Genomic DNA, 16,017 nt, shown 5'->3' on the forward strand with positions numbered 1-16,017 from the left:
TCCTCGTTTTCTTCAGCTTCTGGAGAGCCACCATTCCTTGGAGATGTCCATGTGTTGGTGAGCACTGGCAAGTTACTTCACAGGCACTTGGGTCCAACAGGATATGGTCTGCTCCCAGCTTTTCTCTCTTGACAACCCCGAGGTTCCCTTTTTGTTCACTTTCCCCTTTTCCAGTCTTGGGAGATAAAAGGTGTTACTGGTCACATCCCAGGAAAGTCTCCTTTCGCGGGATCAGGGCTTCAGTGGGATTAAGGATGCTGCACCCCACTCTCAGGCCTTGGATAACTGTTTGGTGTATTAGATCATGGGGAATCATTACATGTGCTTTTGGGAGACACAATTCAACCTGTGACTGGAGTCAACAATGTGTCAAACACATGTGATTGTGAAGATGGTGAACAATCAAGCAGGGTTTCTACTGTTTGTAGAGCGGAAATTGGGAGCCGAGACATTTTTCATCTTTTTTTTTTCCACTGTAATTCTCAAGAAATTTCTTTTACATCAACGCCCTGTACATAGAACACACAAATCATGTGTGATGTAGTCTATGATTCTACATGTAATAGCCGATTAAATTGGTTTCATGACGAACACATCACATACAGAATTTAAAAAAAAAAAAGCTGGTCAGGCTCAGGGTGGGGGGCCGGGGCGTTGCTGCCCGGTGTGGAGAGCAGAGGCTCTAAGTGCCTTGTCTAGTGATTGGGGGACTTTCCTGGGGAGTCACACCGGAGCCAGTTCTTGGTGCTCAAGCGGCACCGAGTGGCCCAGGCGGGAGGATTTCCAGAAACCTCGAAGAGACGTCTGATAGCCTCTGATGGAGCTCCAGGTGCCTGCTAAGAAGAGTGGCCAGGCAGACCTGTGTGGGATTGTGGACTGGGGCCCAGGAGGACATCCTGAAGACCAGGAAAATGCAGCAGTCACCAGGGCCACCCTCTACTGTCAGGGACACTACCCATCAACACCCACAGCAGCCAAGATGGAAGGAAGGGTCAATATGAAGCCTTTCCCGAGTCCCCTTCCTCCTCTCTGCAGGGTGGTGGTGTTCGGCCAGACTCCTTCCCTCCAGGACCTGCCAACTCTGATAACTGTCACATAGAAGGCAAAGTTTACAACTGCTGCAGTCAGGAGCTGGAAGCTTCTTTCACGGATGTGGACAAGAATGTCAACCTGGAGCCTTGGAATCGGAGCTCTCCTACAACCAAAGGAAATAATCACCCAGGAACTCTGGGCTGGGAAAATCCAAACGAGTGGCCCCATGAGGCCGCCATGTCCTTGATACCCAAAGTAGAAGGCGACACAAGTTCTGTCTTCAGGGAAGTCAGTGGACTACGGTTTTATCTGCGCCACCTTGTTCTTGGTCACGAGATCCTGCTGGCGATCATTTCCTACCTGGTACCACGGGAAGTGGCTGCCCGGGAGATGGAGCGTCTGGAGGAGAGTGCAAGGCTGGGCGCCCACCTGGACCATTGCGTCATTGCTGGACTCTGCCTCCTCACACTCTGGGGGTGTCGTGCTGTCCTGCCTGCTGATGATGTCCAAGTGGAAGGGAGAACTCTATTGTCAAAACAGATTTGCCTCCTCCAAAGACTCTGCCAAACTCTATGGTTCTTTCAGCTTCAGGATGAAAAACAGCGCTAATGCAAACACTCTGGAGCTGTCCTTGGTAGAGGAGGATGCTCTTGCAGTCGAGGGTTCATTCTCGTTGTGAATGCCGAGGGTCTCTACCTTGATATTTTATAAGAAAGCAACAGAGGAACACAAAAACCAAAACACTTTTCTTAAAATCAACAGTGCACTCTCTCTGCCTACCCAGAAGTTTCTTCCCCAAGCCAGTAGCCAGTGAGTGTCTCTGTTAATAGTGTATCTTAAGTAAAAAAAAAACCCAAAAAAACAAGCCGACAACCAATCTAAAACATAAGAAATCACAATCAGTTTACGCCTTCCCATCTAAAGACCTGTGATTACCAGCAGCTTCTGCTTCTATAGCAAAGGGTTTCTAATGAGCTGAGACAGAAATGATTTCTTTTTCATGAATGTAGGATGTTATCCTTAGACGCTAAGAGGTCCCGCAAACAGTAGGATCAATTGGTAATCTATTTTATGAAAAAGAATTTAAACGTTGATCATATAGTGAGGTTCACATGTAATTCTCAAAGGCGCTTGTCTGTTTCCTTGAGATAGATATATATATTTTTTTTCTTTTGTAATTTGGCTAAGTACTCAAATAGAAGGTGTTGAGTTTGAGTATTTGAAAGCTTAAGAATTGATAAAAAAGGTTTTTAAAAAAGATTTTAAAAGAGCTAAATTAAAAGAAATAATATCTTATTGCCATCAAATTTATTCCAACCCATAGTGATTCTAGCAGTGAAACTGTTCCATAGGATTCCAAGACACTAATCCTTACGCAAGTGGACGGCCCCACCTTTCTCCCTCAGAACTGGCGGGTCTGAACTGCCAGTCTTTCAGTTGGTGGCCAAGTACTTAACCATTGCATCACCAGGCTCCTACAAACGCTAGAAAATGACTTGAAGAGAAAAACATTCTTATCATGCGGCTGAATGAATGTCATGCCACCAACTGGGAGAAACTTGGTCCAGCTTTATTTTAAATACTCAATTCGGTCGAGAACAAGTCCTACACACAGGTGGTTCTTGAGAACTGCAGTTAAAGACTCTTAACGAGCAAGAAAGTAAGAAACGAGGCACTTTACAAAAGCATACCCGCACCTTTATTGAGCACTTCACTCAGACACGCAGCATCTTTCAAACATACTCTGAGATGAACGCCCTTCTCTGCTCTGCACGGCTCTCACCCCACCATGGACCTCTTTCTCCCCCTCAGGCGCACTTCATCTAGTTTTTTCAGCACCGGCTTGGCCTTTTTGGAGGAGGAGGAGTAGCTCTTCAGAAAAGTTTCAAACACAGTCTCGGTGTTGGGATGCGTGCTGAGGAACGCTTTCTCCAGGACGAAGAGGTCCACACCCTTGTCTTCTGGAAGCGCGGAGACAAAGCTCAGCCCGAAGTCGATAAGCACAATGTCCAGCTGCTCCACGGGGGGTTTCAGGAGCATGTTGGAGGTGGTGAGGTCCCCGTGGATGAGGTCTTCATCATGCATTCGAGCTAAAACCTGCCCCATTGTCTTGGCTAAGCTCGACAGACTCTGGGGGGCTTGCTCTGTGTCCATGGTGGACTGAATATAGTCTCGAACGGTCACTGAGCCTTCAATCTCTTCCATGTATAAACAGTTGGAAGCATAGTCCACGAAAAACACCACTGGGGCCAATATCCCTGCAATCGAGACATAAGCCATTATTGGGCTGGATTCTTGCTTCATCACCATGCTTCATGATCTACTGCATTTCAAACAGTTGCTCCCTAAAAATAATGTTTAAAAAAAAAAAGGCAAAGTGCCAAAGGGGAAGCCTGGTCTAATCGGAGCAGTTTCTACCTGACAAAGACATAAAGGGAGGCCAAGCAGTGGGCTGGCTTTGAGAACGAGCTTGGCAAGTCAGAAAGGACAGGGTTCAAATCCTTACTTACTTACTGAAATTGCAATTGTTTGAGCTTCAGCCAGAGCTCTCCTTCAAAGTAAAGACAGCAAGACTAGCTCACATGGTTTGGACATGTTATCAAGAGGGACCGATCCCTGCAGAAGAGCGTCATCCTTGGTAACACAGAGAATCATGAAAGAGAGGAAGACTCGCAACAAGATGGACTGACCACCGTCACAAAGGGCTCAAACCAAGCGATAAGGGACGACAGTGCAGGGGAGGGAGCATTTGCTCTGCTGGGCATAAGGCTGCTTGGAGTCAGAACCTGGCAGCATTTAATAACAACCACCCAATTACCTTAACTCCCCAAGCCTCAGTTTCTGCTTCTAAGAGAACAACCCCTTCAACAAGTACATTCAAAGAATACTGACTGTCAACAATGCACAGGACACCACCTTAGACACTGTGACATGATCAGTGGGGATCAATCCAGCAGTAAACAAGGCGGCCACAATCCCTGCTTAATGGAACTTACATCCCAGGGAGGGGGAAACCAGGGAACTGGAACCCACAAGCATGTTGATTACATCCAAAGGAGAGAGAGATGTGTCTGCTTGTTCACCATTGAATCCCCTCAGATCTCCCAGCACCTAACAACACCCTGATGCACAACTAGTGGTTAAAATGGAAAAGAGGAGAAAGAGAGGGGCAGGAAGTGAAGTCATTCTTTACAAGTACTATATAGATAAGGCCCAGAGGCCTGAGTGGGCCACTTTTATTAGCTGTGTGACCTGAGGAAAGTTACTTCTCACTAAGCCTCAGTGAGACAAATGTGGGCAGATACATACACAACTGTCTTCATTTTAAAGAAAAAAAAAAACCACAAAAAACCCCTGCATAAACAAGATTTTTGTATGCTTTGTGCCAAGGATACATTCAAACATGTATATAAAGGCCCTTCGTTTAACTGTCACAACATTCCTGTAAAGCGGGCATCCTGCCATCACCACTTTCACTCATGCACTGTCATCAACTTGGTTTCACCTCAGAACAGATAATCCACCTGGCTCTCAAGGCTGTAAATCTTAACAGCAGTAGACTGCCCGTCTTTTTCCCTTGGAATGACTGCTGGATTTGAAGTAATAGAAATGTTTGGCTTTTTAGTAAGGAGATGCATTGCACTGGGAAAAGGTGCAGTTAGGGACCTCTCCAAATTATTGAAGACTAATGATGTCAGTCTGAGGACTAAGGTGTATCTGATTCAGGCCATGGTCTTTCCAATCACTTGCTATGCATCTGAATGCTAGACAATAAGGATGACAGATGAACTGACGCCTTTCAATTGTGGTGTTGGAGAAGAGTACTGAACATCTATCTCATGGATGGCCAAAAGAACAAGCAAATGTCTTGGAGAGGGTGTGGCCAGAGTGCCCTTTGAAAGCAAGAATGATGGGCTTCGCCTCACATACTTTGGGCATGAATCTCGGAGGGGCTATTCCTTGGAGAGGGACATGATGTGAGGCAGAGTAGAAGGTCGGCAAAGGAGAGGAAGATCCTCACCCAGGTGGATTGATGTGGTGACTGCTGCAGTGGGCTCTACTGTGTCAGGAAGTGTGAATATGGCACAGGACAGGACAGGGTTCAAATCTGTTGTTCACAGGGTCACTACGAGTCATACTCAACTCGATGGCACCCAACAACAACAACAACACAACATGATGGACTAGGCCAAACTGAGTCTCGAAGAGGCTAAATAACTTGCTCAAGGGCTAGCGACATATGAAGCTGCAAAGTCAGCAGCTAAACACAGAATCTGCTTCTTAAAACGAAAGGAGATCATAGTCTCGTGGGGTACAATATGGTTCATAAAGTGTCCGTTCTACAGCCTAGTTTGGTGAGTGGCATCTGAGGTCTTACCATAATTGTTTTAAGATACAATAACTGGTCTCCCTCATCCAGAGCAAAAGAGAAAGCAGGAAACCAGACTTGAAGAAGCTCCGGCTTACAGGATTGACACAGTCTACATAAACCATGGCCTCATCTACTCTTGAGAGCAGAAGCACTAGATGGTGCCCAGCTATCACTGACCGTCCTATCAGGGCCACAGTCGACACCAAATGGGAGGAAGTCAGGGTGCAGAAATTCAAATATCTTTTAAGATAAAATTACTTACTGGACCAGTTAAGACTGAAGGATTTCAGGAGATGATAGCTCTGAGATTATTTTTTAAACTTAGAACTAACAGTGGTTCAAGACCACCTATTAGCTAAAGAATAGATTGTCTCAGAAACAAGACTATCAGCAGTATTTAGTACTGTGCTCCTTTAAGTCGTCTCTATGAGACAATTACTCTAAACAAAGATTAACACGATGGCGGGCAGGAAAAACAGATTCATGGACTGGACACAACCAGAACAGAAACGCTGACACGGTTTAGGCATCGTGAGATATGTAATCAATGTCACTGAAACATCGGGAAATTATCGAATGGGAATCTAGGCAGCTGTGCATGCTTTGATCAAAAACAGTGACTTCTGAGGATTAAAAAAAAAACCCAAGAGGAGCTAGATGAACGATCAACATCTGAGATCGAGAGAGAGGCAAATGGGGAAACTGAGGATCAGCAAAGTTTCATACTAAGTTCAACGTGGAGAAAGTGGCGAATCCAGGACGGGAAACGAGGAAGACAGCGAGGCGAGGTCACGTGTTTCTGTTAAGAGAATCTGTTAGGATCGATTAAGATGATCCGAATGGAGACACTGAGACACACTGGGGCCCAGAACGCAGGGAGGTGCCCGATCCGCGCGCGCCGCGCCCCGGGCCGAGCCCGCCCACCTGCGCGGCGACACCGGAGCAGCGCCCGGGCCTCCTGCACCGTCCGCCGCCGGCTCAGCCGCGCCTCCAGCGCCGGGTGCCGGTAGCCCTTGGGGAAGCGGTGCTTCACCACGGCCGCGCGGCCCTGGAAGCGGCCTCGGAAGACGCGCGCCTCGGCGCCCTGCTTCACCAGCTCCAGGCCGCTCAAGAAGCGGCTGCTCCGCTCGCGGGCCGAGGCCAGGGCCTCCGCTTCGGCCACAGGCCCCGCGCCCTTCTCCGCCCAGGGACCACTGGGCGCCGCCATGACTGCGTCGCCGCTCGGGGCCGCGCTGCGGAAACTGTCACAGATGCTTCGGCTACTTCCGGAAGCCCTCGGCTGGCCTCGGCCTTCCCCGTGGCTCCGCCCCCACGCTTCCGCCGGTGGACGCGCTCGGCGTCCCAGGCTTTCGGGTCTTTCCGGAAGTCTTCGGTGCCCTGTTCCCGATCTGCTGCTCGTGACTGCTCCTCCCATCGCTTCGGCTATTTCCGGACTCCCTCGGCTCGCCTCGGCCTCCCCTGTGGCTCCGCCCCCACACTTCCGCCGGCGGACGCGCTCGGCGTCCTAGGCTTTCGGGTCTTTCCGGAAGTTTTCGGCTCCTCCCACCCTTTCGGCTATTTTCGTAAACCCTCGTAGCTGGACGCCCAGCTAGTTCACTCGCCATTGTGCTTTGGAAATCGGGAGTCTCCTGTAGGATAAACCACTTACATTCATTCATAGTGAACCATTGCATCTCGTGAAAGTAACGTTTCCTTGAGTCACTGGTCGTAAAATTGTCATCATCTAGATAAACCCAACCAGTTGTCTTCAATCGATTTGGTCTCAGGGAGCAGAATTACTCCACAGGGATTGCAAGGCTATCATTTAATGGCAAGGACCACTGATGGCATAGTGGGGATGTGCTGTACTGCTAAGCAAAAGGTTGATGGTTCGAATCTGACAATTGCTCCCTGTTGTTGTTATGTGCCATTGAGTCGCTTGCGACTCATAGCGACCCTTATGTACAAGAGCTCTAAACTCTGTTCTATTCTGTGCCAGCCTCGCCCTCTCAAATGCATTCATTCCCACCACTCCAGTCACAGAATCGATCCATCTCATCGAGGGTCTTCCTCTCCTGCGCCGTCCCTCCACTCTCCCAAACATGATGTCCCTCTCCAAGGACCAGTCCCTCCTTGCAACATGCCCAAAGTATGTTAGACGAAGTTTCAGAATCCTTGACTCCAAGGAGCTTCACCTTCGTCAGGACAAACCTGTTTGTTCTCCTAGCAGTCCATGTTATATTCAACACTCTTCTCCAGCACCCCAATTCAAAGGCATCAGTTCTCTTTCTATCATCCCTAGTCACTGTCCAGCTCTCTGACGCATAGCACATAATTGTGAAGACTATAGCTCGGATCAGGCGCACCTTAGTCTCCAGCCTGATGTCATTGCTCTTCGGTACTCTTGAGAGGACCCTCACAGCTGACTTTCCCAATGCAATTCGTCTCTTGATTTCCTGAGAAAAATAAAACGTGTTTCCTCCAGTTAAGATTTACAGCCTCTGAAAATCAGTGGAAGGTTACATTGAGTCTGATAAACATCGTGTGTATTATCGTTGTTGTGTATTATCGAGTTGGAACTGACTCATAGCTGACCCTCCAGTAGGTTTTCAGAGGCAGTAAATCGCAGGAAGGACATTGTCCATCCTTCCTCCTGAGTACATGGTGGATAGGAACTGTGGGTCTTTGGGATTGAAGCCCAGCTTTTTACCATTAAGTCACAGAGCAGAAATGAGAGTAGCTCTCCCCATACCTCCCACTCCCGGTTTGAGCTCAGCTGGAAATACATTTTGGACAATTCAAAGTCCTCACTGTTCTAGGTGTTTCCCTAAATAATTTCAAAGACAAACTAGTATTGACTTTGGAATGACAAATTGTAGTGAGTGGTGAAGTTCACAAATATGGAATCTGCAAATAATGAAAATTTATATTGTTAAATTGTTAGTTGCCATCAAACCATCTCCAGCTCATAGCGACCATAGTACAATAGAAAGAAGTCTGCCCAGTCCTGAGCTAAATCTACTGTGCTTAAGCCCACTCTGTGATCACTGTATGGAACCATCCTGTTGAGGGTCTTCCTCTTTTTTTTGCTGACATCTGCTTTACCAAACATATTATCATTCTCCAGCATCTGGCCTTTCTTGATGACATACTCAAAGTATAAGAGACAAAATTGCATCATCCTTGCTTCTAAGGAGCATCTTGGCTGCACCTTTTCCAAAATGGATTGGTTTGTTTTATTGGCGGTTCGATATACTTAACCAACACCATCGTTAAAAGGTATTGACGCCTCTTTAGCTTCCCTTAGTCATTGTCTGAGAATAATGGTAAGAAGCTAGGCTAAAGGAAGCACATGTCATCAGGATTGAAGGAAGACTCATTAAAAAATAATCCATGATTAGCAGATGATAAAACCTTACTTGCAGAAAACAAAGACCTGAAGCCCTTACTGACAAAAATTGAAACTATAGCCTGCAATATAACTAACTCAATAGTAAACTGTTGAGGCTTCTGCCTCAACACAAAGAAAGCATAAATCCTTACAATTGGACCAATGCACAATCTGGTGAACAGAAAAAAGATTCAAGTTGTTAAGGACGTCATTTTACTGGGATCCACAATTGATGTTCATGGAAGCAGCAGGTGAGAAATCAAAACCATTATTACAAGGGTCAAATATGATGCAAAGCACGTCTTTAAAGTGCTAAAGAGCAAGAGTGTCACTTTGAAGATTAGGTGCACCTGGTTCAAGCTAGGGCATTTTTTCATTCGCTTCATATTTGCGTCAAAGTTACTGTAATGTTAATTGTTGTCGAGTACGACTTATAATGACTCCATGAACTACAGATCTGAACCCTGGCCTCTCTTGTGCCAACCTCACTTCTTCATCTTGTTTACTGTGGAATTGGAACAGACTCATAGCTGAACTTTCAGTGGGTTTTTAGAGGCAGTTTATTGCCCTGGAGGAGACTGTGGAACAGCTGGTGGATTCAAACCATGTGCCTTCGGTATTGCAGCACAGCTTCTTACGCCTAAGCCATCAGAGCTCCCTTTATTAGCAACCGTTTATTCAGAGGTGATGAGGTTAAATGATTAAATCTCATTTTATAGTAAAGAAAATTGAAGCTCAGAGAGTGAACTTAATGAGGCCAGTGGGAGTTGGGAGGTTTTTGGAGGAGGAGAGATGAGGGAAGGTTTTCCAGAGGAGACAAAACTTAAGGCAGGTTGGAAGAAATAAACAAACGTTTGCTTTTGCATTTTATTTTTATTTTTTTAAAATTTCCAACAAATAGGTTCGTCCTGGAGAAGGTGAAACCAGGCTGCTCCTTGCAGGCAAGGATTCTGAAGCTTCGTCTGATATACTTTGGACATGTTGCAAGGAGGGACCAGTCCTTGGAGAGGAACATCATGTTTGGGAGACTAGAGGGACAGTGCAGGAGAGGAAGACTCTCAATGATATGGATCGAGTCAGTGATTGGGGTAATGGGAGTAGGTGTGTCAGAGACAGTGAGATTAGCACAGACAGAGGAGGGGTTAGGGCTGTTGTACGTAGGGTTGCTGAGTCACAAGCAACTCGACAGCACATAACAACAACAATAACAGCAAAGCTAACATAGGCTGTAGCAAATTCTTACAACACAGAAATTTCCACACACACATACCACTGGAGGTAAGGAGCTCTGGTCGTCTAGTGGTAAGAAGCTGCACTACAATCCCAAAGGCAAGGGGTTCGAATCCTCCAGCTGCTCCATGGGAGACAGATGGGCAATTTCCTTCCATGCAGTTAACAGCCTCTGAAAACCCACTGGAGGGTCAGCTATGGGTTGGTTCTGACTCTACAGTATTCAACTACAGCAATAACAACAACAGCAAAATCTCCCCATTTACATCCCCTCAGTCATTTTATAAAGTTTGTTTCCAAAAGTGTTTTAATACAGTGCCTACACTCACACACACGTGTTGTTGATGACAGTTGCTACCGAGCCAATTCTTGCTCCTGAAACATTAATTAAAACAGAACTAAATTTCCCCAGTTCTGGCCCAGAATCTTTCATATGTCTGACATATCATTCCAGCATTAATGAGATCATACCGTGCATTCTTTTTCAACTTGTTTTCCCCTCTGGCAATTAATTTTGGACATTTTCAACAGCACTGTATTTAAACTGCCATCTCTTTCTTAATTGTGTACACTAGTTCCATGTTGCTAAACTGTTTCTAGGATGTGTGTGCATGTGCATGTGTCTTTCCTTTTTCTCTTTTCTTACAAATAATACTACAATAAGGAGACTCATGCCCCTTTGCACAAATGCCCAAGTGCTTCTCAGGTCAGACATTTTTTCTAGTCACAACATGACTCAGTTGTAGGAAAGGAACCTCTTGAAATGTGACACATCTGCCAAACTGCCATTGTGATGTTCTGTGTCTGTTTACTCTCTTGTCTGACTTGCATCTCTTTGCCCTGTACTTTTATCCACTTTTGTTTTCCTAGGTTGCGAAAGTCTCACCAGGTGCAGGAGGAGTTAGAGGGTGCTCAGATTCCAAGCTGAGGAAACAGGCACAGGTCAGGGTTGTTGTGGTTGTTGGGTTCCAACACTTGACAATGACTCATGGCAATCATATGAATGACAAATCTTTCTTACGCAACACGTGCTTCAAGGTTTGCAGGCCAACTCCTCTGGCACTCTCCATTTGTAACTTACTCTCCATGTCAAGGTCACTATGCCAGCTTAGCAAGAAGTCAAGGAAGCAAGAGGCAGAAGCGAGAACAAGCAGCTCGGGATTCGTCCCAAAGGTGCACACATCAACTTCCGTTCATATCCTGCTGGGAAGAAAATGACAAAGGAAGTCAGGAATCATTCTCTATCAAGGCTGCCACGGACTCAGCTGGAATTTTTGGAGGATTGTTCCTAAAAAAAGGAAGTCTTCCTCCTTCTCTTGACCATCAAATTGGCTCTGACTCATGTTGTTTCTAATACTATAAGTCACAGGAGGCAATTCCTATCTTTCCCGGGCAGAGTTGCTGAACATGCCACGTGTGGGTTAGGCATGATCTCTGGGTTGGTAGTGCAACTCTTTGCAAAAGAAAGTCAGTAGGACAGGACAGGAGTTTTAAGTTGCAAGTAACATATTGGCTACTTGTTGTTGTTAGGTGCTGTTGAACATGACTCATCGAGACCCTACAAACAACAGATCTGAACCTGTCCTATCCTGTGCTAGCCCCATCATCTCCAACACACCTCAGCCCATTTCTGCAGTCACTGTGTCAATCCGTCTCGATGAGAGTCTTTCTCTCTTTTGTTGATCTTCCACCTTTCCAAGCAGGAAGCCCCCTTTCCAAGAAATAACACACCTAACAATATGCCCAAAGTAGGCCATGGTCTTTGAAATCACTTGTTATGCATCAGAGAGTTGGACAATGACTAGGGAAGATAGAAGGAGAATTGACGCCTTTGAGCTGTGGTGCTGGAGAAGAGTATTGAATGTACCACGGACTGCCAAGAAAACAGATTCATCCTGTTGTTGTTGTTATGTGCCGTCGAGTCGTTTGCAACTCATAGCGACCCTATGTACAACAGCCCTAAACCGTGCTCTATCCCATGCCAATCTCATTGCCTCTGACACACCCATCCCGATTACCCCAGTCACTGAATCAATCCACCTCATAGAGGGTCTTCCCCTCCTGCACTGTCCCTCTACTCTACCCAGCATGATGTACCTCTCTAAAGACCTGTCTCTCCTTATAACATGTCCAAAGTATGTCAGAGGAAGCCCCAGAATCCTTGCCTCCAAGGAGCAGCCTGGTTTAACCCTGTCTAGGATGAATCTGTTTGTTTTCTTGGCAGTCCATGGTACATTCAATACTCTTCTCCAGCACCACAGCTCAAAGGCGTCAATTCTCCTTCTATCCTCCCTAATCGTTGTCCAACTCTCTGATGCATAACAAGTGATTGCAAAAACCATGGCCTGTATCAGGCGCACCTTAGTCTCCAGAGAGACAGAGAGGGTTAAACCAGGCTACTCCTTGGAGGCAAGGATTCTGGGGCTTCGTCTGACATACTTTGGACATGTTGTAAGGAGAGACAGGTCCTTGGAGAAAGACATCATGCTTGGTAGGGTGGAGGGACAGTGCAGGAAGGGAAGACCCTCAATGAGATGGATTGAGTCAGTGACTGGGGTAATCGGGATGGGTGTGTCAGAGACAGTGTGATTGGCACAGGATAGAGCAGAGTTTAGGGCTGTTGTACATAGGGTCACTATGAGTCGCAAACGACTCGACGGCACACAACAACAACAACAACATGTGAGATGAAGCTACGCCATTCTTGCCTTTAAGGAACACTCTGGCTGCACCTTACTCAAGACATATCTGTTCTTTAGTCAGTCCACAGGTTATTCCGTATTCTTCTCCATAACTCAAAGGCATTGATTCCTCTTTTATGGTCCTTTTTCATTGTCCAGCTATCAGATGCACAGTAAGTGATTGAAAAGGCCTTGCCTGAATCAGGTACACCTTAGTGACATAATTTAAACTGACATAATTTTTCTTCAGTACTTTGGAAAGGTCCCTGACAGCCGACTTTCCCAATGCAATGTGTCTTTTAATTTCTTGACTGCTGATACCAAGGATGTTGATCGTGAACCTAAGTAAGATGAAACTGTGGTCTATTTGAATCTTTTCTCCATCTATCATGATATTTCCTGTCAGCTCAGTGGTGAGGATTTTTGTCTTTTTGATGTTGAAATGTATTTGAACTTAATAGGTTCATTTATTATCTCACAGAACAAACTATCAAAAGGAGAGAATTGAAGGTTGCACTCAGCGATATCAAGGCCCCATGACCTTTCCATCTTTCTGCCACGCCGACCTCTGTGATTGTCACCTTCAGGTCATCAAATGACCGCCAGAGTTCCACCCATCAAATGAAGATGCAGAAACATCTGGCTGAAGAAGGAAGATGTTATCTTAGGCACAATCTGTATTTAGGAGAAAATGGGTTTTTTGAAGTTCTCACCTTTCCCCATCACACTTGCTCTCCAAGTTGTTGGCACTGAATGAACCGTATGCTTTTGTCTTAGCTGCAGAGGAAGTTGGAAAAGGGAAGATCTGGAGCTCTGGAGATGTAGTCGGTAGAGAATTGTGACTCTTGGGTAGTTCAAATCCACCAGCTGCTCCTGGAAAAAAGATAAGCCATGCCGTCCATGCAATGCACAGCCTTGGAAATCCAATGAGAGGTCAGATCTGACTGGCAATGAGCAAGAGAGAGTGGTTGTGGACATGTTCTAGGAGAAAAGAGGAAGGGAGCTGGGCTTACTGGGGTATGAGGGGGCAGCGGTCCCAGCCCCGCCACACAGTTTGACTGAGCAGGGACCATCACCTCCCCTAATTTCAGTGGCATCAGCTTCAGAATGGGGGCACTTCATTCTACTTTCCTGAATGTAAAGATTGTTTATCTTACAATTAAACAAGATGTTGCTCATGAGGGTGCCTGGTGGACAGTGGACATTCTTCTTATGTTTATTTTCTTCCTCCTCACCCCTACCACTGGGGCTTTGTTTTCTAGAAACTTCTAAGAAAGGCTTTTTGGTCCATGGGTTTCTATGATACTAAGCCTTCAGTTCTCCTGGGTTTACACACACACACACACACACACACACTTTCCAACTTTGTGTTGATAGTTTCCAGTACCTTTTATCAGCCTAGGCTCATAAAACTCAAAACTAGCTCAGAACAAATTCTACATATAAATAGTATTTGTGGCTTCATTATAAAAATTGTTATTGCCCGGTTGATGTTGTTGTTATTGTTATATGTTGTTAAGTCACCTGCGACTCATAGCGACCCTATGTACAGCATCTCTGAACCCTGCTCTATCCTGAGTCAATGTTATTGCCTCTGACACACCTGCCCCCATTATACCAGTTACTGAGTTAGTCCATTTCATTGAGGGTCTTCCTCTTTTGTGCTGTTCCTTCACCCTCTAGGGCTTCTTCTGAAAGTTTATAGTCTAGAAAGCAGTTTAACTCTGTTACAGGAGGTCACTAGGAATAGAAATCAACTCCAGGACACCTAATAACAACAGTAATAAAGTTTGTTTTCACCTCAGGCCTTCTGCCTTTGCTGCTTCCTCTCCTGGGATGCTCTGCTCCCAACCCCGGCTGCCTTTTTCTTGCCTCTCGGATCTCAGAAGAACCTTCCCCAACCATAATAATAATATACAGTGGTTCCAGTGTTTGCCCAACCAGCCTTATCACCTAGTCTCGCTCTCTGCCTCCGCTTTACTGCTTGTTCCAGTGTTTAGTTATTTTCCACTCTTTCTCACTAGAAAGTAAACTCCACAAAAATAGAAAATGTACTTGTGGGTCTTATTCTCTACCTGGTCCCCAAAGCCAAATTCAGTGCCTGGACCAGCGCTCAGGGATGGATGGAGGAATGAGGGGACAGTGAGTCTCTGAGCAGCTCAAGTGGGTGTGTTCCACTGAGTGTAGGTAAGAGGGAGACAGACAGACATAAAGACACACACAGAGATGGAGAGAGACATGCACACACAGAGACAGAAAGATAGAGAGACACAGAGACTGAGAGAGACACAGAGATAGACAGAGATGGAGATACACACACAAAGACAGAAAGATACAGACACAAAGAGACAGAGATGGAAAGAGGCATACAGAAAAAGACACAGAGACAGACACGGAGATAGAGACAGGTGGGACGAGACATACACATACGCACACAGAGAAAGATACATAGACACAGAGAAAGATACATAGACACAGAGAGAGATACAGAGCTAGATACAGAGATGGAGAGAGACATATACACACAGAGAGACAGAGACTGAGAGAGAGATAGAGATGGAGACATACAGAGACAGAAAGATACACAGATAGAGACAGAGATGGAAAGAGACATACACACAAAGACACAGACAGAGATAGAGATGGAAAAAGACACACACAGAGACACAGAGACAGAGAGAGACACAGAGATAGAGATAGAGGTGGAGAGAGACATACACACACAGAGACAGATGGAAAGAGACATACACAGAGAGACAGAAAGACACAGAGACAGAGACAGAGATGGACAGACACACACACAGAGACAAGAGACACACTCACAGAAAGACTCAGAGACAGAGACGCAGAGATAGGGACTAAGATGGAGAAACAAACAGACAGAAACAAGACTGAGAGTAGAAAAGACATCTCGGAGAAAGGAGAGAGGCGGAGAGAGGCAGAGAGGAGAGAGAGAGTGAGTGTGAATGCGTTAAGTGTGTACACAAACAAGTGTGGGCACAGTGATTGTGAAGTCTCCTTCGTCTACAGTTGGGCTCTGCCCGGAGGTCCAGGGGCGGGCGAGGGGAGCCAGGGGCCTGGCAGGAGCCTAGGCTGGGCGGGTCGGGGGAAAGCCGGGGGTCCTGGAGGTCCGAGGGAGCCCGGGAGGCCACGGGGGAGCCGGAGGTCCGGAGGGAGCCGGGGGTCCTGGGAAATCCGGGGGTCCTGGGAAATCCGGGGGCCCTGGGAGATCCGGGGAGAGCCCGGGGTCCCGCAGGCGCCGGGGGCGGGCTGGGCGCCCGGGGTCCCGCCTCCAGGCAGCGGCCGGGGCGGCCGACGTGGCGCCGAGCAGG

General features: G+C 46.6%; 2 protein-coding genes and 1 pseudogene across 2 annotated transcripts in view; 2 read left to right on the top strand and 1 right to left on the bottom strand.

The window, feature by feature from the left end:
• Window positions 1-817: 817 nt before the first annotated feature.
• On the top strand, window positions 818-1,711 carry LOC102866270 (annotated as a pseudogene).
• Window positions 1,712-2,811: 1,100 nt separating this feature from the next.
• On the bottom strand, window positions 2,812-6,619 carry TP53RK (TP53 regulating kinase). Its single transcript, XM_006881601.1, has 2 exons — window positions 6,329-6,619; window positions 2,812-3,290 (listed from the first exon to the last, which is right to left on the bottom strand). The coding sequence occupies exons 1-2, from the start codon at window positions 6,609-6,611 to the stop codon at window positions 2,812-2,814; spliced, it is 762 nt and encodes a 253-aa protein (XP_006881663.1). The 5' UTR covers window positions 6,612-6,619.
• Window positions 6,610-16,017, top strand: part of SLC2A10 (solute carrier family 2 (facilitated glucose transporter), member 10) — a 29,174-nt gene continuing 19,766 nt past the window's right edge. The window contains exons 1-3 of the mRNA XM_006881746.1: window positions 6,610-6,635; window positions 6,677-6,976; window positions 15,716-16,002. Coding sequence (XP_006881808.1) covers window positions 6,610-6,635; window positions 6,677-6,976; window positions 15,716-16,002 — 613 coding nt within the window. The remainder of the gene's footprint in view (window positions 6,636-6,676; window positions 6,977-15,715; window positions 16,003-16,017) is intronic.

Source organism: Elephantulus edwardii, unplaced genomic scaffold (genome assembly GCF_000299155.1).
Source record: "Elephantulus edwardii isolate Elephantulus edwardi_28Jun2011 unplaced genomic scaffold, EleEdw1.0 scaffold00015, whole genome shotgun sequence".
Taxonomy (NCBI): Eukaryota; Metazoa; Chordata; class Mammalia; order Macroscelidea; family Macroscelididae; genus Elephantulus; species Elephantulus edwardii.